Below are 23450 nucleotides of genomic sequence, written 5' to 3'. Positions count from 1 at the left end.
TACAAGTAGAGCTCCTGTTTAAAAAAATCTCAGCATTTCTGAAATACTCATTGTAATGTTGTCTCTATCCTACAGACCAAGGGGTCTATTTCAATCCCATTGATCCTCAATCAGGACACAAAAGCTTTAATATTTTCAAATCAACTCCTTCCTTGTTAGTTACTACTCTCAATTTATAAAATACAGCTCCAGGAATTGTCAAAAACTTCTATAGACTGAGGCTGGAAAAACAGAAGCTAAAAAGTCAGCTGAGAACAGTCAAAGTTGCAGTCTTCCAAAATAAAAGCAGCAAAGACACGAAACAAGTTTAGTAATTCATTACCCAGAGAGTGGATTAACAACTATGGAAATTGGATCTCTCAGGTCTGTATCAAACAGGATTTTCCTTTTAGTGCCATCATATTTCACAACGGAAATCGTCTTAGTGCCGCTATCAATGCAGTAGAGATGCTTATAGATCCAGTCCACAGCAATTCCCATGGGAGCTCCTAGATCTTTGACTATGTTGGATTTATGAGCTGAGTTTCCACGTTTATCCATGGAGACACTGTTGAGAGTAATTAAGATTTGGAAATGTACCGGTTAGAACTTCCCCTTAAAAGTGTAATCCATTTTGAGAGTTTCTAACTTGCAGGAGTACAGACAAGGGAAGAACACCATCTTCTCAACTATGAGCACAAAAAGGAGGAATAAAGTTAATTTGCTAAATTTGTTATTTATGCCCAAGAGCAAAGCTCATAATTGGATGTATCTATGGAATAGAACAGCATTTAATTAATGTTGACATTGATTTAGGAAGTATGTTAATCAAGTTATTTCAGGACAGAACATTGCACACTAACCACTTGAGCCTTCTTGTCCAAACGCAACTACCAACCTGTTTGAATTAACTGTTCAGACTGTAAATATCAATGGTTTCAATGCAGTGGCTAGGAAGTACATAACACCTACAAGAATACCCACTTCTTAAATGTAATCTTATGCCCTACCTATTTACATCAAAAAGACATGCGGACTGGGTCCATACCATCCATTTACAGAATCCAGCCGCTCAGTGTTAATGCCACAGTCCAAGTATTAGAAACTCGCACAGTTTAGGATAAGCTGTTAAAAACCTTGAAACTGAATGCTCTGCAGTTTCTTAAACAATGCATTCTGAGCATCAAATCTACCAGAAGGTTTCAGCAAGGCTGTCTGTGGTACAATGTTAATGGTATCCAAAGGGCAATGCCAAATTGGATTCTCAAGTTGCTCAGCAGTGAGCAGCAAGATAGAAGCCTGATGTTCATATTGTGACCAGTCTGTTACTAATGGAGGACCAAGGCCTAGCCTTTTGCTTTCTAACACACAGAATTAACTTAGGCTTGAATATAGCAGCAAGGATTACAAAAATTATTATTAGTAAGGAAACCAGACTGCATTAAGATACAGATAATAGGGGAAAAGGGGCAAAATGAACTTAATCTAGAGAATTCACTATTATTTGTTGGGGAGGTTCAACAGTGTTGAAGAGTGACATGTTACCATAGCAATATTACAGCAACAGTGACCCAGGTTCAATTCCGCCGCTATTCCTAAGGAGTTTGTACATTCTGGTTTCTTCCTGGTGCTCTGGTTTCTTCCTGTATGCCTACTCGTGTTAGTAGGTTAATTGGTCACAAGCGTGTAATTGGGCAGCGTAGGTTTGTTGGGCTGAAAGGGCATGCTACCATGCTGTATTTCTAAATTTAAAATAAATAAAAGGTTGAGTGTTGGAGAGGATCAAACGGCTCTGCGTGAACACCCAATGACCTTAAGGTGGCAAACTATCTTAGTTAAAATCACACACACACACACACACACACATACACACACCTCCACCCCCCCCCCCCCCCCCACCTACCTAGTTACGGCTCAAGTTCAAAGTACGGTAAATTTATTATCAAATTACATGTATGTCACCATATAACAGATTCATTTCTTGTTTTTACTGTGCATGCCCAGAAGAAACACCATAGAAACAATGAAAGAATTCCCCAAAAGGGACAGACAAACAATGTGCAAAAGATAGCAAACTGTGCAAATGCAAGACAAGTAAAAAGAAATTAAATAATAAATATTGAGAAAATGAGTTGTAGAGTCTGTGAAAGTGCATCCATAGGTTATGGTAACAGTTCTGTGATGGGGCACGAGGAGTTGTGAGGTTATCCCCTCTGGTTCAAGACCCCATGGTTGTTGGATGATAACTGGTCCTGAACCTGGTGGCGTGGGGCCTGAGGTTCCTGTAATTTCTTCCTGAAGGCAGCAATAAAAAGAGCATGATCTGGATGGTGGGAGTCTTTGATGATGGATGCTGCTTTCCTGCAATAGAGTTCCATGTAGATGTGCTCAGTGGTGGGGGGGACTTTATCTATGATGGTTGGGCTGAATCTACTACTTTTGTAGTATTTTCTATTCAAGGGCGTTTGATTTCCATATCAGGCCTTGATGCAACCAGTCAATATACTCTCCACTGCATACCTAGAGAAATTTGTCAAAGTTTTAGATGATATGCCAAATGTTTGCAAACTTCTAAGGAAGTAGAGACACTGCCGTGCTTTCTTCATAATGGCACTGTGCTATTACGTGCTGAACCCAGGTCAGATCATCCAAAATGATAATAGCGAGCAATTTAAAATTAGCTGACCATCTCCACCTCTGATGCCTCCGATAAGAACTGGCTGATGCACTTCCAACTTATGCCTCCTGAAGTCAATAATCAGCTCCTTGATCTTGCTGACATTGAGTGATAGAATACAAGAACAGGGAATTATTGCTGGGTCTGTGTCAAAAATATTAGACCGCAAAACTGCTTAAATTACAAGCTTGAAGAAATTGCACTGAAGATGTAGGGGAGTTGACAAGGTTGTCAGAAGTGGAAGATTGTACCTTTAAAATTCTTAAGCTAGGACAGCTTTCCAAGGAACAGCTTAAACATTGGAGATAGAGCAATGGAGAAGTTCAGAAAGGATATAAAAATGTAGCAAATCTGCACAAGGCAATAGCAGCAGATAGGGAAGTGAAATTTTCAGATCAAAATCAATGTTACTGGACTTCTAGCATCTGTAGTTCTTGGCTTTAAATGTGTGCCCATTCATATTTAAATAGGCAGTGGAAGGAGGAAAGTGGGATAAGGGGATAAGAGATGCAGAACCTCTGCTTTTGAATTTTCAAAGCTGTCATATACAAGGCTGTAGAGCTAGTTCAAGAAGTTATGAGAAGATAGTGGCCTTTTCCCCTTCCTTCTGCCTCCACATTCCCAATTTGAATGGACACAAGGCTGAGTAGTCTTGTGCAATATACCTGATGCACCATCAATAACTCTCTCTGAGACGTAAAGGCGAGATATCGGCTTTTATTGACTGGAAGAAAGAACAAGCAGTAGTTGACCACCATACTACATCCTGGAGACAGAGAGGCCGGGCTCAGACCTCAATCGCCTTTATACCGGGGTCTGTGGGAGGGGCCACAGGAGCAGTCAACAGGGGGCGTGTCCAGACAGGTATATGTAGTTCACCACAATACCCCAATTCTAAAACACACAAACATTTCCCCAAACATGATACCATGACAGATTTGGACACCAAGTCAATGCACGTTTACTTGACGAATGCATTTCAATGAATTAAAGTCATTATCCAGATGACCATGTTCAAATCTCAAAAGGTGACCTTAGTTTAAATTCACAAAAACATACCTAAATATTGCTTGCTGTGTCAAGTCAGCCCAGAAGATGGTCTGTGTTACAACATCTGCATCAAGAGCTACAGCATTTCTCAATTGCCACGCAATCTCTGTGTATTCCATTTTATGCAAACCAATTTTCCTAATTTCATGACGGTTAGTGAAAACCAAATAAGGCTCTTCACCTGTAAAGAAACCTTTAGTAAGCAAATTGAAGCCTAGAAAAGTTAATATTCCAAATTACATTAGCAGCTGCTGTACCAAGTAACAACTTATTCAAAGTCTGCAAAATAATATTGGTTAACCATTTACTGTTCAAAATTCTATATAAAATTTACCTCATTTCTAGAGGACCATTTAAAAAATATCACAATAGACAATAGGTGCAGAAGTAGACCATTCGGCCCTTAGAGCCTGCACCGCCATTTTGAGATCATGGCTGATCAATTCCTATCAATACCCGGTTCCTGCCTTGTCCCGATATCCCTCGATTCCCCTATCCATAAGATACCTATTTAGCTCCTTCTTGAAAGCATCCAGAGAATTGGCCTCCACTACCTTCCGAGGGAGTGCATTCCAGACCCCCACAACTCTCCGGGAGAAGAAGTTTTTCCTTAACTCTGTCCTAAATGACCTACCCCTTATTCTCAAACCATGCCCTCTGGTACTGGACTCTCCCAGCATCTGGAACATATTTCCTGCCTCTACCTTGTCCAATCCCTTAATAATCTTATATGTTTCAATCAGATCCCCTCTCAATCTCCTTAATTCCAGCGTGTACAAGCCCAGTCTCTCTAACCTCTCTGCGTAAGACAGTCCAGACATCCCAGGAATTAACCTCGTGAATCTACGCTGCACTTCCTCTACAGCAAGGATGTCCTTCCTTAACCCTGGAGACCAAAACTATACACAATACTCCAGGTGTGGTCTCACCAGGGCTCTGTACAAATGCAAGAGGATTTCCTTGCTCTTGTACTCAATTCCCTTTGTAATAAAGGCCAACATTCCATTAGCCTTCTTCACTGCCTGCTGCACTTGCTCATTCACCTTCAGTGACTGATGAACAAGGACTCCGAGATCTCTTTGTATTACTCCCTTACCCAACTCTATACCGTTCAGATAATAATCTGCCTTCCTGTTCTTACTCCCAAAGTGGATAACCTCACACTTATTCACATTAAACGCCATCTGCCAAGTATCTGCCCACTCACCCAGCCTATCCAAGTCACCCTGAATTCGCCTGACATCCTCATCACATGTCACACTGCCACCCAGCTTAATATCATCAGCAAATTTGCTGATGTTATTTTCTATGCTTTCATCCAAATCGTTAACGTAAATGGTAAACAGCTGTGGTCCCAATACCGAGCCCTGTGGCACCCCACTAGTCACCACCTGCCATTCCGAGAAACACCCATTCACCGCTACCCTTTGCTTTCTATCTGCCAACCAGTTTTCTATCCATGTCAATGTCTTCCCCCCGATGCCCTGAGCTTTGATTTTACCCACCAATCTCCTATGTGGGACCTTACCAAATGCCTTCTGAAAATTGAGGTGCCAACTGAAATAGCAATTTCTTTAAGAGTTAAGCATTGCTGAAAATTAAAGTTGCAACTACAATGGTGTTCCATGGCTTCTAGAGGTGCTGTCCATCTGTATGACCTTTGTTTTGTACAAACATCACTTCTTGTTTGTAAGCTGTTTTTAAGACATCACTTCTTGCGCAGGCTAAATCAGATTTCAGCTTGAAGCACAGAGTAGAAAGACATCTGTCTGCATATGCCCCTGAAACAGCAATATCTGTGTGCGTAAGCTTTCTTAATATTGGCAAACATTGAGTAAAGGTTCTTTGAAGGAAATATTACGTTTATCATTCATCGCTATTAAACTATTGTTGTGGCACGAGTTCATTCTGGTCCACAGCATAGCTAGAGAATGTTGCATGTGTGCATTACTTTGTTTAACACTGTTCATGAGAATAATCAAAAATATTAGTATATTCAGGTATATGATAATTCTGTATTGAATTTAAATATGTGTTTTACTTAACTTTCTGCAGTTTCTCTTTAAAAACACCAAAGGAAGCTTTTGACTTGGGAGATTTTTGGGAAGGTGGTGAACTTCCTGCCTAGCCTTGTACACAACGCACTGCTAGGGCAGTAGAGTGAGACGGTAACCAACTAGTCTTCAAGGGATTGCCGCAGACTGGAGATGCGTCTGAATGCTGTACACTACAACAACAGCTTCCGACACCTGTAACGTCAATCGCTGAGCCCTGGAAGTTCAGGTCAGAATGAAGTGCATCGATCATGTCTTCGAGACGCTCAAGCAAATCCCCATTTAGCATAGTTGCAGCATGAGCCCACCCCAGAGATGAAGTGGCAAAAGTGAGAGCAGGGTATGCCAAGTGCAAAGCTGAAATACTAGTTGGAGAAAGCTCAGGGAGACATGGAGGAAGCATGCATAGACACAGGGAAAGCTCATGTAGAAGCTACATTGAGTGCACTCGAGGAGTGTGAAGCTGATGCTGCCCTAGCAGATGCAAAAGTATATGAAGCAGCAGCAATCATCTCTCTGGGAAGGTGACTGAAGAACTGACCATTGATGCAAGTCTTCTAATACAACATGGTTGCTCAGAGGATGAAATCGAAGAGGCAGGCACAGATAGGAACCAACTTGCATGCATCACAGCAAATTTTTACCAGTCCTCCTCCTGAACTTGCATCCTCCGCTTCAGATTCAAACCCAAAGATGAGCTTTCATTAAGTGAGAAGTGCTCAAAATCAACCATCTTGGAAACACATGGGTGCTCACCACTTAATAGGAGCAGACAAGGGCCAAGCAGTGCTCCAAGTGGCTCACCTTTCAACAGAAGCTACGATGGAACCAACTGCACGGCCCTCACTTGCTGCACCAGGCGGTGGTGATAAATCACCATTGGACAACAGTTGGGTGAGATGCTGAGCTTGGCCACAGAAGCCTAGAGGGAGAGGTAGATCATGCTGAATGGGGACAAGATGGTCATCTGGAGAGTGGTGGAGAATCTGAAGAGAGTAGAAAGGAGAGCTGGAGAAGCAGTAACAAAATATTGCAGAACACAGATGGACACACGGTGCAGCAAGCGCCAGTGGTCTCCAGGGAACTGAGCCAAGAAGCTATTGACACTTCAGATACAGCTGTAAGTTCAGGAACTTCACCTTGGGCCTCTGCTTCCAGCAGACCCGCAGCAGAGCCGGGAGGGGAGCCAGCTGAGCATCCATCAGATGTAGCTACAGCCCCATAAATTTGAAAGACATTTTCTGGAACATCAGAAGTTACCCCGCCAACTCTCATAGAGTGCCACTATATTCCCAACAACAGGGATGAAATCCTAACTTCTGAAGCAGAACATGGTTGTTCACATCTTAAGGACATAGCTGTCAAAATCTCTGTACTGGTGAGATTCTCCTGTTGCTTGGCAGAGACACCTTCCATGCACATAGAAATCAGAATTTATTTAAATCTTATACCCATCCCACAACGCGAAGGATTAACACTCTTCATGCTATGACTCTGCTGCAATGTATAGACATGTGAATTAATTAGTCTAATGGCTTGTAGAAAGCAGCTGTCCCATAGTCAGTTGGTCCTGGCTTGAATGCTGCCGTACCATATGCCCCATGGAAGCAGCTGAAACAGTTTATGGTTGGGGGAGTGGTGTCCCCAATGATCTTCCAACCCTTCTTTTGGCACCTGCTGCTATAAGTGATGCCATTTGTGGGAAGTTCACATCCACAGGTGCACTGGGCAGTCTGTACCAGACTCTGCAGTGTCCAATGATGAAGGATGGTGCAGTTCCCGTACCAGACGACGATACAGCCAGTCAGTATGCTCTCAGTGGTGCCCTGTAGAAGGCCTTGAGGGTTTGGGGGCCCATGCCGAACTTCTTCAGTCACTTGAGGCGGAAGAGACGCTGTTGTTCTTTATTTTGACACAGACCTGGTGTGTACAGCGCAATGGTTGGTACGATGTATGTTATGCCCACTGACGGGACCTCGGTTGGGTCATAGTGGGTGAAATCTGCCTTGATGGTGCTCATCAGCCCACTGCCAGTGCAATTAAAACTAACGTCCTAAAGAGAAGATAACCAAGTCATTTCAGAACCTGAGGGAGTTGAATCTGTACGAAAGTCAAGATTGTAGGAGTAGCCAATAATAGCCTCTGCAGTGGTTAGTACATCTGTAAGCAATCTGTCAACACAGAGCAACTGAGTCAGGCAAAGGTTAGAGTCCTTCTTGTTGTTCAAAGAAAGGTGCATGCAGAGGAAGTACTGTGCACTACAAAGCAGGAACCTCTTCCAATCCAATGTTACTTCAGTGAATTCTGCTTCTTTCTTGGCTCTGAGGGGCTGCGGTGGGTTGGAGGATGTATGAAAGAGGCACAACTCGGTTCAGCGGGACCTCGCCCAATCATCATTCTGGGTGAGCACCATCGCACTGATCTGCTCATCAGACACCACCTCAAGCACGTGCGTCACCATGGGCGGCATTTTCAAAGTGAGAAGTTACAGACTGCGTCGCAAGTCTGTTTCAAAACCAGCCACTGAGATTGTCCATTTGTTTGCCAAAGGCCAAATGAAACGATCATTTGACTTTTAGTTTCAGTAGTTAAGATCGATATTGTGGATGTCAGGCAGAGTGTTTTGCCTCTAGAGGCGCTGTTCCTTTTGTATGTATTTTGTTTTGTATAAATATCAATTCCTGTTTTTAAGCTTGCTTTTTTAAAACCTCACTTCCTGTGCAGGTTAGTTTGGATTTTTACTTGAAGCACATGGTAGAAAGATGTCCATCTCCACCTAATATTTGCCCTTGAAACAGCAATATGTGAGACTTAAGCTTTCTTAATATTGATAAACATTTAGTAGATGTACTTTGAAGCAAATAGCATGCTTATTGTTCACTGTTGAGCTATCATAGTGCCAGGAGTTCACTCTCATCCACGGCATAGCTATAGAATGCTGTATGTGTGTATTATCTTGTTTAATGCAAATTGAGAGAATAATCAATAATATTAGTATATTCAGGTGTGTGACAATTCTGTATTGAATCTAATGTGCATTTTACTACACTTTCTGCAGTTTGACAAAGTTTTCTCATTAAAAACCCTGAAGAAAGTTGACTTGGGTGATTTTTGAGAAGGCGTTTAACTCCTTGCCCAGCTTTGTACACAACACACTACCAGGGCAGTAGAATGGCTGAAGAACAAGTGCTGCATTCTAATAAAAATATTTTATCAGCACCTGGCAAAGATAAACATGAGTTTGAAGAGATATTCTACTTACCCAGTGCTTTACAAATCCCTTTCGCTAGATCCATTTGGTATCCTTTGTGACACAAGCATTCATAACTCCCCACTTTGTTGATACAAGTTTGACTGCAAGCTCTGGGATTTTGACATTCATCAATGTCTAGGTTGAAATAACCAATATTCAGTGTTATCAGTGTCAAACGCAGGAAACGGATCATTCAGCCCATCATATATATGCCATTCTCATTTTCCTTTACTATCCCTCTTTAATGGACACAGCCCTACCCTCACAACTGGACCAGAGGGGAATTACAGTTGCAATTAACCCATCAATCTCAGAATGAAACCACCACAGTTTCACTTACCTCTGCAGAGTCTTTCCTCAAACAGCTCAAACCCTCGAAGGCATCCACATTCGTAGCCAATGAGAAGATCATGGCAAATGTGCAAACATCCACCATTATTCACTAGACATTCGTTCACATCTGGAAATTTACAATTACAGTTTCACATTCATTGGAAGCAGCACAAACCAGAGCAAACATGAAGCTGTACAGGTCGAGCTACCGGAGTATCATTTGGCCTTTGGATAACAGCATCTTTTGTGGGAGGCATTGTAGACATCTTAGGTCAGAACCCAGAAGAGTTTTGACTCAAAATGATATTCTTAAATGAATCCTTCGTCTGTATTTACTGTAGAGAGATTAGTATATTTAAGGAGGAAACAGTGATACCACGGAGATCAGAAATATTGGTAGTCTTAAAGTCCCACAAAAAGGTGGACAATCCCAAAGGCCTGATGAGGTGCATTCCAATAAATTGCAGGAAGCAAGAATTTGCTGAGACCCTGCAGAGATCTGCATCATCTTTAGCCATGGGCAAGATACCAGAGAGCTGCAGGGTGGCTAATGTTGTGTATATAAAGGGCTACAAGGCAGGCTAAGGAACTACAAGCCAGTGAGCCCAAGTGTAGGAAAGTTACTGGAGGAGACTCAGATTGGAACTATTCAGAAATCTAAGGGCTGATTAGCGATAGTTAGCATAGGAAATTATACCCAATAAATTTGATAGTTTTTTTTGTGGCGATGGCTAAGAGAAGTGAGGACAAGGCTGTAGTTATTGTCTTCCTGGAATTTAAAAATGTTTTGACAAGATCCTGCAAGGGAAAGTTGTCTGGAAGGTTAGATCATATGGAATCCAGTGCAAGCAAACCAATTGAATGCAAAGGTTAGCCTGGCAGTAGGAGTCACAACGCAGCAGTGAAAGTTTTGTTTTTAATTAGAGACTTCCAACCAATGGTGTGCCACATTGAGTCATGTATTAAGATTTGACTGATAGCCTAGATGGTGTAGAAGTATATTAGTTGATAACACCAAAATTCATGGTATGGTAGACAAGGACTGTACAAAGATACAGTGGTTACAATACAACAGGCTGCAGATCAGCAGAGAAAGTTGGCAGATGGAGTTTAACAGGACGAGTAATGTACTTGACAAAGTACAGCTCTATGAAACCCTGGCTGGACCACATTTTGGAATATTGTGTTCAGTTCTGGAAGGAAGTGGAAGCTTTAGAAAAAGTTCAGAAACTTACCAGGATGTTGCCTGGGTTAAAGAACATGCCTTATGAGGATAGGTTGAGTGAGATAGGGCTTTTCTCTTGGGCAGAGGATAAAAGGTGACACGACAGAGGTGTACAAGATGATAAGAGGCACAGATCGAGTGAATAGTCAGAGACTTTCTCCCTCAGGGCAAATTGGCTAATATGAGGTAATAATTTTAAGGTAATTGGAGGAGAGTATGGGGCTGGGGGTAGATACAGAGGTAGTTTATTAAAAAAATATGCCAAAGGTCAGCATATAGGAGGGAGATGCAAAACTTGGCTGAGTGGTGCCACAACAACAACCTCTTACTCAATGTCAGCAAAACCAAGGAGCTGATTATTGACTTCAGGAGGAGGAAACCAGAGGTCCATGAGCCAGTCCTCACTGAAGGATTGAGTTGGAGAGGGTCGCCAACTTTAAATTCCATAGTGCTATCATTTTGGAGGACCCATCTTTGGCCCGGCTCGCAAATACAGTTACAAAGAAAGCAACGTATTGCCTCTACTTCCTTAAGAGTTTGTGACGGTTCAGCATGGCGTCAAATGTTTCTAGAAGTGTGGTGAAGAGTATTCTGACTGCCTGTATTGTAGCCTGATATGGAAATGTCAATGCCCTTGAATGGAAAACCCTACAAAGAGTAATGGATACAGCCCAGTCCCCCATCACGGTTAAAACCTTCCCCACCATTGAGCTCATCTATATGAAGCATTGTTGCAAGAAAGCGGCATCAATCATCAGGGAGCCCCGCCACCCAGGTCATGCTCTCTGCTCACTGTTGCCATTGGGAAGGTGGTACAGGAGCTTCAGGACTCTCACCAGCAGATTCACAAAGAGTTAATACCCCTCAACCATCAGGCTCTTGAACCAAAGGGAATAACTTCACTTGCTCCATCATTGAAATGTGCCCACACTTTATAGACTCAATTTAAAGGACTTCTCATCTTCTTGATATTTATTACATATTTATTATTACTTTACTTTTGTATATGCAGCTTGTTTTCTTTTACACGCTAGTTGAATGCCAAAGTTGGTGCATTCTTTCATTGATTCTATTATGGTTATTATTCTATTATGGATTTATTGAGTATGCCCATAGGAAAATGAATCTCAGGGCTGCATATCATGACATATGTACTTTGAATTTTGAAGGGGTAGGTAGATACATCAAGGACATTTAAGAAACTCAGACAGGCAGATGGATGATAGAAATATGGAGATTGTCAAGGAATGATCTTTGAGTGGGTTGTAAGGTCAGCACACCATCATGAGCGAAAGGGCGTCTACTGTAGTGTAATGTTCTATACCCTAAACCAGGGCAGGACACATTGAACGGCAAGGCCCTGGGGAAGTCTGGTTCAGATGTATCCAGTGGTACACGTACATAGTTCTGAGTGATGACACAGGTAGGTAAGGTGAGGAAAGTAGATGCCATGCTTTCTTTTAGTGCAACAGCCCATCCCGAATCAATGCTCACAAACTTTGGTGAGACCACACCTAGAATGCACGCAGTTCTACACACAGAAATGCTGGGGGAGCTCAGCAGACCAGGTAGCATCTATAGAAATGAGTAAACAGTTGACATTTCCGGCAGAGACCCTTCATCAGGACTGGGGGGTGAAGAAAAAAAGAGACGAGAAGTCAGAATAAGAAGATGGGGGAGGGGAAGAAGAGGTATAAGGAAGGAGGTGATAGATGAAGCCAGGAGAGGGGAAGGGGTGAAGTAAAGAGCTGGGAAGTTGGTTGGTGAAAGAGATAAAGGGCTGGAAAAGGGGGAATCTGATAGGAGAGGGTAGAAGACCATGGAAGAAAGGGAAGGGGAGGTGCATCAGAGGCAAATAGGTAAGGTGAGTGAGCGAAATGGGAAGGGGGCTGGAGGGAGGCAATTACCGAAATTCAAAGTGCTTATGGCATCAGGTTGGAGGCTACTCAGACGGAATAAAAGGTGTTGTTCCTCCAACCTGAGTGTGGCCTCATCACCGCAGTAGACATGTCGGAATTGAAATGGGTGGTCACAGGGAATCCTACTTTTTCTGGTGGACGGAGTGTAGGTGCTCTGCGAAGCAGTCTCCCAGTCTATGTTGGATCTCACCGACATACAGAAGGCTACACCAGGAGCACTGGATGCAGTAGGTGACCCGAACGGACTCACAGGTAAAGTGTCACCTCACCTGGAAGGACTGCTTCCCCAAGACAGAAAACTAGAGAGTTTGGGTTTAAGGTGAGGGGACTGATTTAAAAGGGGATGAGATGCGAGTTTTGGTCACGCTAAAATTTAATCTTGATAATTTACATTTTATTCACCTGTATGAACAACGATTGCTCTTGACTTTTGGCTTTAATCGCTTACACTATTACAGTCAGCTGGAGTACAGCATTTGAAGGTTCAATCTTATACAATTCAACTTCTACTTACTACATTCAGGGGTCTCATCACTCCCATCCACACAGTCCTGCTGCTGGTTACACACTCTGGTTCCATCAATGCATTTACCATTTTGACATCTGAAGAAAGATGGCATAGTACACACTGAACCTGCAAGACAGTGATAAAAATGATCCATTTTGGGGAAATAAAAACATTTGCACAAGTCTACAGAAGTGCAATACACTAAAATCACTATCCTGGTCACATTCTCGATTTAATTAAAATTGTAGAAAATCCTCAGATGAAGCTAGTTATCTCATCACAACTGCTTGAAGGATTCTTGACCCAAAATACAGATGGTGTGCTAGCCAATTTCTTCATTGTTCTCCACCATCTGTTCAGCTGGAAGCAAGGGACATCAACTGTATTCCTTCCACAAAGCTCACATATCAAAGCCTATCAGTGTTAGGAACCATCACCAAGAGTCTGAAATCAAGTAACGGTGTGCAAGCCAGTTGCCAACATGGGAGGGTAGGATACAAGACCAAGTCTGCAGTAGCTCGACCAGCTTTAATAGAACAAAGCAAGATACTTGCTTCAACTTCAGTGCTTACTTGCAGCAGCATCAAGCTCCCTACCCCTCAAGATAGTGGTCATTTTCACCTCTGCACTAGTAACAGTGTTTGCACAAACTACACCACAATGAGACAAAACAAACATAGTTTGTCAAAATAGAATTCAGATCCTTCAGTAGATTGTCTTCAAATGGGGAAAAAAATTCAAAACTTCTTTTGATATTCTGTTCTCTTGAAGGCTACAACCGAGCATAGTTGAATTCCTGCTGTTAACCTTCCATTTCTGAATGGACAATGAACCCATGTGCCCCACCTCACTACTTTTAATCTATTTTTGAACTATTATTTTATATACAGTATATTGCTTATTGTAAATTATAGTTTTATGTATTGCAATGTACTGTGGCCACAAAACATTTCACATATGCCAGTGACATTAAACCTGATTCTGATCATACATTTGAATAATATCCCCTCTCATTCTAATCTCCAACACTCTTACCTTGGTTCCTCCCTGTACTCATGGGTCATGGACTTACTCACAGACCGACCACAGCAAGTCAGAGTTGGTAAGCACACCTCCACCACCCTCATCTTAAAAACAGGCACCCCACAGGGCTGTGTGCGAGCCTTATGCCCTACACACTCTTCACACATGACTTCACCCCCATCTACACCTCCAATTCCATAATTAAATTTGCGGACGATACCACAGTGGTTGGCCTGATCTCGGACGAGGATGAAACAGCCTACACGCTCGAGGTAGATCATCTGACGGAGTGGTGTAAGGACAACAACCTGGTCCTTAACACTTCTAAAACAGAAGAGATGATCATTGACCTCAGGAGATCAAAGGACAGAGTACACACCCTCTTCCATATACATGGAGAGGTAGTGGAAAGTGTGGAACACCTAAAGTTCCTTGGAGTTATGTTGTCAAAGCAGCTGACATGGACCACCAACACCTCGATGCTTGTAAAAAAAGGCACAACAAAAACTCTTCTTCCTCAGAAAGCTGAAACAGGCCGACCTCCCACAAAAGCTGTTTCTTAACTTCTACAGAAGCACAATTGAAACCATCCTGTCCAACTGCGCCACAGTGTGGTATGCCAGCTGCACAGCTGCTGAGCGACAAGACCTGCATTGCGTGGTGGAGGCGGCCCAGTGAATTGTCAGGATGGAGCTCCCAGGACTGGACACCATCTATTCCAGCAGACTCAGGAGGAAAGCAATCAGCATAACCAGAGACACCACACAGCCCGGTCACTCCCTGTTTGACCCGCTGCCGTCCAGAAAAAGGTTCAGGTCACTAAAAACCAGAACAAGCAGACTGAGGAACAGTTTCTACCCCAGAGCTGTGGCCTCCATCACACCACTCCCACAGAACAATGACTGAAACTGTGAGCATACACAAGGACTCAAATACTTGCACTAACGGCACTTTGTTCATTACTGTGATATTCTGGTGCTGCTGTAACTTATTTTATGCTACTTATCTATTTAATACTGTTTTTCTATTACTGTCTTGTTTTTATCTACCACTTTGTTTGATTGCCTGAGAGGAAGCCAAACAGAGTTTCATTGTACCTATATATAATGACAATAAAGATCATTCAATTCAATTCAATTTCCCCTAACAAAGACAATTCCAAGCAGAATAGATAGCAAGAGAATTTGACCAGAACTAGCCTACTACTAACTAGCCTACTTCTAGTTTACTTTCTCCACTAAGTTCATCCAGTCTACCATTATGGCAAGCAGAGCAAGCAACATCCACTGTGATCATGAAAAGAGTCTGTTGAGCATATTATTTATGACACATTTTCATCTCCATTTACTGGTGATGTTGCTCTAACGTTCACCTTCACGCTCTGAAGTATCATGCAGATTTCCATATCATTGTTCCTTCAGTAATTCAACATAATTCAATGTCTAATCCATTTTTGCATTTTAGTGAGCTAGTGGACGAACGTTACTTGTCAGTGATAACATTTGACCCAAAAAAGATTAGAAACTCAGCTTTGGCAATGAGCTCACTTGTACTGCTTTTGATCTCAGATGTGGTTGACCATTATCCAAACACAAGGCCTCTTTACAAATCATTTGGTTGCCAAGTCAGTCAATGGCTTAAATAACAAATCCTCAGTTTGTCACTAAAACCAGCATACAAATAGCTACAGTATATTCTTACCATTTTTACAACCATCTTCATCACTTCCATCAGTGCAGTCTTTGTATCCATTGCATTTATGGCTTTCAGGGATGCAGAAACCATCACCACATCTAAAATAATCTGGTTGACAGGTCTGTGGAGCTTAAAGAGACAAATGGTCATAGTTAAGCAAAAAAAAAAATTTAGTGTGGCTATGCTTTAATACCCACCCTCCCCACCCCACCCATCACCTACTGGTCCCCACAACAGAACAGATTCAGAATTGGGTTTATCATCACTGACACATGTCATGAAATTTGTTGTTTTGCAGAAGGAGTGGTACAGTATAATACACTATTACAATAGATACTGTGCAAAAAGGCAAAAATAGTGCAGTAGTGCTTGAGGTGGCACAGTACAGGGCCATTGGTCCATGATGTAATGCCAACCTTTTAACCTACTCCAAGATCAGTCCAGCGCTTCACTCCCATAGACCCCTCTTTTCCCTACCATTTATGTGCTTTACACTACGAGTCTCTTAAATGTTCCTGAAGTATCTGCCTCTACCATCACACTGGCAGTACATTCCACGCACCCACCACTCTTTAAAACAATTACCTCTTACATACCCCCTACACCTTCCTCCAGTCTTAAAATTATGTCTCCTTGTATTAGACATTTCTGCGCTGAGAAAACTATCTCTGGCTATTCACTTGATCTGTGCTTGTACTTGTCTATCAAGTTTACCTCTCATCTTCCTTTTACTCAAAGGGAAAAGTCCTAGCTCACTTAACCTATCCTCATAAGACACGCACTCCAATTCTGACAGGTTCCTAGTAAATCTCCTCTGCACCCTCTCTAAAGCTTCCACATCGAGAGAATATAGAAAACTGAAAAGCAGGACCCCCAGCATAGTAATCTTTGGATTGCTGCCTGTGCCATGCACCAGTGAGGACAAGAATAGGATCATTAGGTAGAAGAAAGTGTGGCTGAGGAATTAGTGCAGGGGGCAGGGTTTAAGATTTTTAGATAATTGGGATCTCTTCTTGGGAAGAGATGACCTGTACATAAAGGACAAGTTACATCTGAACCCAAGGGATACCAATATCCTTACAGGCTGGCTTGCTAGAGGTTTAAACTAATTTAGCAGGGGGTGGGAACTGGAATGGCAGGGCTGAGGAGGGGGCAGTTGCTATATAAACCGAAGCAATGTGAAGTAGTGAGACTGAGAAAGGATAGGGCAAAATTGCAGTCGGTGGGATGAGGTGAGGTGTAATGGGGAAAAAATGGAACTGGTGCTGAATACTGGACTGCAGGCATTATGTTTGAATGCGCATCATACGCAGCATGAAGTAGTGCAATTAAAGATCAAAATCAGGTTTATTTTCACTGACATGTGATATGAAATCTGTTAACTTAGCAACAGCAGCAGTTCAATGCAATACATAATCCAGCAGAGAGAAAAATAATAAATAAATCATAATAAATTAACAAGCAAATCAATTACATATATTGAGTAGATTAAAAATTGCAAAAACAGAAATACTGTATATTGAAAAAAAAAGTAAGGTAGTGTCTAAAGATTCAATGTCTATTTAGGAATCAAATGGCAGAGGAGAAAAAGCTGTTTCTGAATCGCTGAGTGTGTGTCTTCAGGCTTCTGTACTTCCTACCAGATGGTAACATTGAGAAAAGGGCATGCCCTGGGTGCTGGAGGTCCTTAATTATGGATACCACTCCCTAAAGACATCCTGGGTACTTTGTAGGCTAGTACCCAAGATGGAGCTCACTAGATTTATGACCTTCTGCAGCTTCTTTTGGTCCTGTGCAGTAGCCCCTCCGTACCAGACAGTGATGCAGCCTGTCAGATTGCTCTCCACGGTACAACTATAGAAGTTTTTGAGTGCATTTGTTGACAAACCAAATCTCTTCAAACTCCTAATGAAGTATAGCCACAGTCTTGCCTTCTTTATAAACTACATCAATATGTTGAGACCAGGTTAGATCCTCCGAGAGCTTGACACACAGGAACTTGAAACTGCTCACTCTCTCTGCTTCAGATCCCTCTATGAGGATTGGTATGTGTTTCTTCGTCTTATTGTTCCTGAAGTACACAATCAGCTCTTTTGTTTTACTGACGTTGAGTGCCAGGTTGTTGCTGTGGCACCACTCCACTAGTTGGCATATCTCACTCCTGTACACCCTCTTGCACCACCTGAGATTCCACCAACAAAGGTTATATCATCAGCAATTTATAGATGGTATTTGAGCTATGCCTAGCCACAATCATGTGTATAGAGAGAGTAGAGCAGTGGGCTAAGCACCATTGTTGATCGTCAGCGAGGAGGATATGTATTCACCAATCTGCACAGATTGTGGTCTTTCAGTTAGGAAGTCAAGGATCCAACTGCAGAGGGAGGTACAGAGGCCTGTATTGTCTCTGTTGGTACAGAGAATGGCATGTATGATATTATGGGTATCACGAGTTGTGGCTGAAAGAAGATCGTAGCTGAGAATTTAACATCCAAGGATACACATTGTATCACAATAGGTGGGGAGGAGGAGGGGTGGCTCTGTTGATAAAAAAAAATACATCAAATCCTTAGAAAGAACTGACAATGGATCAGAAGATGTCGAATCCTTATGTAGGGTAACGTCATTGGTGGAAATGTACATAATTCACAACCACTAACACCGAGTTGGGGTTTCACTTTAAGAGGGTGGTCTAACTCGATGATGTAATTACATAAAGGATTTCTAGCACACAGAGTTCAGTTTTATGGTGTTCAATAAATTAATTGCTACAACTTTTCTGAAACATAAAATGCCTCCACCATTTTATTTGTGAAAACCTACACCGGTGACCCCAATGCTCTAGGATGATTCCAGAATTATTGAACATGTCAGCCAACACAGTCGCTTTGAAACTGCTGGAGTTTTGGGAGTAAAATGCCGTCTCTTGGTTCATACAAGTGGAGGCTCAATTTGCGCTTTGAGAAATCTCTGCTGACACTGCCAAACATTTCTATGTGGTAGCACCTCCAGGGCTGTGAGAGTGGCTAGTCTACTCAAGTACCTGCCTGACCACAATAAATACCAAATCACTGAAAACTCACTTTTCACTTTGGACTATCGGAGTCTGAGTGCACCAAACAGTTGCTCTCCTTGCCTGGCCTTGGCGATATTCAGCCTTCAGAACAATTGGGCCACATGCTGTCTCTCTTGGGAAATCATCATCCTTGTTTTATTTTTAAAGAACTTCTTCATGCAGAAAATGCCTGATCAAGTTCGTATAGCCCTTGCTAACGCACCTGTGATAGGGACCTTGCTAAAATAGCCGACAGTCTACACTAAGCCGTGGAGCAATACATCATTCTTCCTCCTTTCTCTACCTCAATAAGCCTGATCTGCAAGGATGCACATGCCTGTGAAACAGACGATGCCAGGCCTGTGCTTGTTTTGGTAGTGTTATAACCTCGGCCCCCTCCTTTGTGAGAATCGCAAGAGCCCTAGTCAAGGGGGGGTCAACTGACCCAAAAGGGGGAGAGATGTGCTGAATAGACACAGGAAAATGGGAGAGAGAGAGAGGGACGTGCGGAAGACCACGTTCTCCCGAGAAGCAGAATAAAGGCGATATTGACTATTGTCTCATGAAGACCACGTGAAAAGCCCTCGGGCAAAGTGGGCTGGTTGAGAGAGAGAGAGAGAGAGATCGCATCACCTGCAACCTGATTGACACCTGCCATCCCGTGAAGAAGTATAAAGGAGGGTCTGAGGGGGGGGACAACCCTCAGATGCACCCAGGAGACACCAATGAAGCACGATACCGATTCCCGTGGGAGCGGGAAGCCATTTTGAAGGAAGCCACGTGCGTCAGATTCCAAATTTTGAATCTGTGGCTAGGACCAACGGAAGACTGCTTTTAACTAACAACGGGGAAGCCTGCTCCCCTGATTCCAAGGATTTGCTCTGTAAAGACAACGGGCAAGTGTTTACCCTTTCTCAACCATCTCTCTCTCTCCACAACGTGAAAACCCCAGCGGTTCCCAAAAGGGAAAAGCCTGCAAACTTCTGAGTGACTCTTTATATTTCAATTGGACTCAGTATTACCCCTAGACAACTATAGAGCTTATTTCTGATTGATTATTATTACACCGGTGTTTTAGATTGAGTTTTGACCATGTATATGATCTGAATGTTTTGTATTAACCATACGTTTGTGCCCCTTTTTGAATAAAACATTTGAAAATAGTAGCATCCGACTCAGCTGATCCCACTATCTTTGCTGGTAAGTTACCTGGTTACGAGGTTACGTAACAGTAGGAAGTCAAGGAAGTGCTTACTGCCTTGCAATTGCAATAGAGCCACTGCATTGGGACAACAGAGGTTTGAGAACACCATGGGTTCCAGTTGCCAGGGTAGTCTACTGTAGAATACAGACACCTTTACATGGTGAAGCTTCTTGTGTGACATGGGTGCTCAAGGGAGTGCACTGTCGGCATCGACTATTGATGAAAAGGCAAAGAGAAAAGAAATCTCGCTGCAGGCCACCAACGGCAGCAAGATCCAGACTGATGGGACATGATAGGCTTCACTTTGCTTCACTGGGTCACGTTACACATAGGACTTCGTCCTGTCTGAAGTGGCTAAAGCTCTGTTTGCGGCAGATTTCCTGTGTGCCCAGGGACTATTAGTCACTCGTAAGAACTGCCGGCTTGTGGATGTCAAGGACTTTCGGTCATTGCTGCTTCCCCAGCAAGTTCCCCATGACAACTGTCAAACACATGCTTACTCGACTGCTTAGCAAATTCCCAAACCTCACCGAGCCCACAGTCTCCACAACAGTCACAAAACATGGGGTCGAGCACCACATTTCCAAACTGGCCCACTAGTCTATGCCCCATGTGTAGACTGGACCGAGAAAAGCTGGCAACTGCAAAGGCTGAGTTTGCCAACATAGAAAGACTTGGCATTGCACATTGGTCAAATAGCCCCTGGGCTTCATCCCGCCATATGGTCCCCAAGTCGGATGGTGATTGCCACCCATGTGGGTTTTACCGTTGCCTTCATTGGTTACTGTAATGTATGGAGCTATTTCTTTTAGACCAATGACTCTCCTTACCACTACTGATGGACTGTTAACTTACCTATGCACAGTGATCTGATGTCGGCGCATGCACATTGTTCTCTCTTTCTCACTGTGCTGCCAGTTAAAGCCATCTCCACGTATGTGATTTATTTTAACTGATGTGCAGTTGTGCAGACAAAATAAATTAGCGATGACTATGAATCAAAAAGTCAGTGCATATCAGCAACGGCACTGACAGTTACAGGACGACAGAATTCAGAGGAAGCAACAGGGAGGAAAGAGTTAAACAGTATGGAGAAGCGGGTCACGGATCCTGACAAAGGGACACATGAGTAACCACATAGTACACAGTGAAAGATACACAACTAGAAAAGTTAAAGTCAAAATAAATTGACGATGGCCTTAGTCAGGAAAGTTGACGATAGTGTTAATGGGGACTATATTCGAGAGGACTGGATTGTATTGTGATGTGAACAACGTGGACAGAGAAAAGAAAGCCTCCACACATAACAGGTGCTAAACACGCTGGCTCCTACACAACTTACCAACTCCTGAAAAGCCAGCAAGCAAGATACTTGATGAAATTCTTTCAATTCTACAGAATCACTTGAGCCCCCAAACCACTGGTAATAGCTGGGAGATGTAGATTTGACACATGTAATCAGAGGATGAAAGCATTTCTGAATTGTAGAACTGTGCAAACTTTCCCAATACGGTGACTTTAGAGATGGATTTTCTAACGCATTAAGGAACAGGCTTGAATGTGGCATGCATAGCCAAAGCAATCAGATGAGGCTACTGGCAGAAAGAGACCCAGCCTTAGAATGGGCATTGACCATTGCAATATCATTGGAAACAGCAGAAATGCATGTGTCAAAACTATAGAAAAAGAGTATAGAATGTTAAACGTTCAAAATGTCCATAAATGGTGCAAAAAGCCAAACATTTTATTAACAGGTCAAATCCTCCTATGATGCAAATGACTGTTGGTTCAAAGAAAAAGCTTGCAGAGAGTGTTACAGACAAGGCCACATAGAGAGAGTGTACGAACCAGACAAAAGGCACAAAACTTCCCAGTAAAAAGTGTCAAACACAAAACTAAACAACTGCATGAGTGAATAAATGTGAAACAGTATCAGACAACACAGATCCTGGCAAAGGTGAGTTGTCATGCCTAGAACTGCACAGCATTACTGAAGCAGATCACAAATTCATTTGGATCACAATAGATGTGTCTGGTGTAACACTGAAAATGGAGCTGGATATGGGGTCAGCTTTGTCTTTAATTTCAGAAGCTGACTACAAAAGATTGTTTTCCAAGCTACCATTAGAAAAGGCTTCAATAATGCCAAAAAAAAACACAGGCAAAAAAATGTCCCCAAAAGGCAAACTGAAAGTTAATTTGATGTACAGAGGCCAAACACAGCAGCTAGCGCTTTGTGTGGAAAAGTGGAGGGCCAGCACTTTTCAGACGTGAATGGTTGAGAAAAATCCAACTAGACTGGCACTCAATCAAAGCTCTCAGTGTGACACCAACAGGCAACAGCAGACCAAATGGTAGCACTAACCAGAGACTGGCACAACTGCTTAATGCTAATGAGAAGGTGTTTGAGAAGGGTATTGGTAAACTCAAAAGGCATTAAGGCCAGAATTGAACTGGATGAAGCAACAACACCAAGATTCCATAAAACACATCCAGTGCCTTATGCACTACTTCCCAAAACGGATGCTGAACTTCAGAACATGTTGAAAAACTTCAAACTCTGGTGGATGCCTCAAGGCCAAAGCAATTGTGGTCATTTTTAGGATTACTACAACAGGTACCTGCGAAACCTAACTACTGTGCTCCAATCCTTGAGCTCATTACTACAGAGTGGGCAGAAATGTCAATGGACAGAGCAGTGTGAGGTGGCTTTCCAACAGGCAAAGGAAATGGTGACCTCAGACACTGTACTCCACATTGTACAGTCGCATCACGTTTCAAGTGATGGAAGTGAATGCCCCTTAGCCTTTGCATCATGTTCTCTTACTGCTGCAGAGAAAAATTGCACACAGATTGATAGAGGCCTTGAATCTGGTTTGGCTGCAAAACATTTCAACCAGAAGTTGTATGGGAGAGAGTTTACCCTCATTACTGATCATCAACCACTAGTGTCTACTTTCAATACACAGAAGGGTGTTCCACTAAAAAGAGCAGCAGGAAAGCAGAAATCGTGACAGACCCATTCCTCTTGGTTGCTAGGACTCCTGGTATTGTCCATGGGCTGCACTCAACCTTGGAAAGAATCCCTTCAGCCTGCATGCAATCTATCTCACTGCCTACTTTATCACAGAACCGGATGGGCTTTGTAGAATTCGCATGTGGCATTGTTATTTAACACTGTCTTACTCTTGATGTTTCTGAGTTTTCCATGCCATCCATAAACACTATGCTGGCATCATCCACCACCTTTCATAACTCGCTTTCAGGTGACTCTATTGCAGGGGATGTGGCTTGCAAACTGTAGATGGATTTCCAATCAAGTTGTAGTTGTCTCAGCCAATCATGTCCCCACAATGCTGGCCCACCTACTTTTAATCACATACAAGCTCAATGTGGCTTGTTGGTTGTTGTATTTCACTGTTACGAATGTCAACTCACATAGAAGTCATCTTTTCTCCAGTACAAGTTCTGAGTT

The 23450-nt window shown here is 42.7% G+C and overlaps 1 protein-coding gene across 2 annotated transcripts in view; it reads right to left on the bottom strand.

The window, feature by feature from the left end:
* The window catches only part of LOC140741839 (low-density lipoprotein receptor-related protein 2-like), a 73664-nt gene that overhangs the window by 22657 nt on the left and 27557 nt on the right, over positions 1–23450 (bottom strand). For both annotated transcript variants that reach the window (XM_073072291.1, XM_073072301.1), the window contains 6 exons: positions 15723–15845; positions 13005–13124; positions 9354–9473; positions 9023–9148; positions 3716–3887; positions 323–547 (listed from right to left, as the gene is read on the bottom strand). In XM_073072291.1, coding sequence (XP_072928392.1) covers positions 323–547; positions 3716–3887; positions 9023–9148; positions 9354–9473; positions 13005–13124; positions 15723–15845 — 886 coding nt within the window. The remainder of the gene's footprint in view (positions 1–322; positions 548–3715; positions 3888–9022; positions 9149–9353; positions 9474–13004; positions 13125–15722; positions 15846–23450) is intronic.

Source organism: Hemitrygon akajei, chromosome 2 (assembly GCF_048418815.1).
Source record: "Hemitrygon akajei chromosome 2, sHemAka1.3, whole genome shotgun sequence".
In the NCBI taxonomy this organism is placed as follows: Eukaryota; Metazoa; Chordata; class Chondrichthyes; order Myliobatiformes; family Dasyatidae; genus Hemitrygon; species Hemitrygon akajei.
Note: the sequence above shows the minus strand (reverse complement) of the source record. Positions and strands in the feature narration are given on the sequence as shown.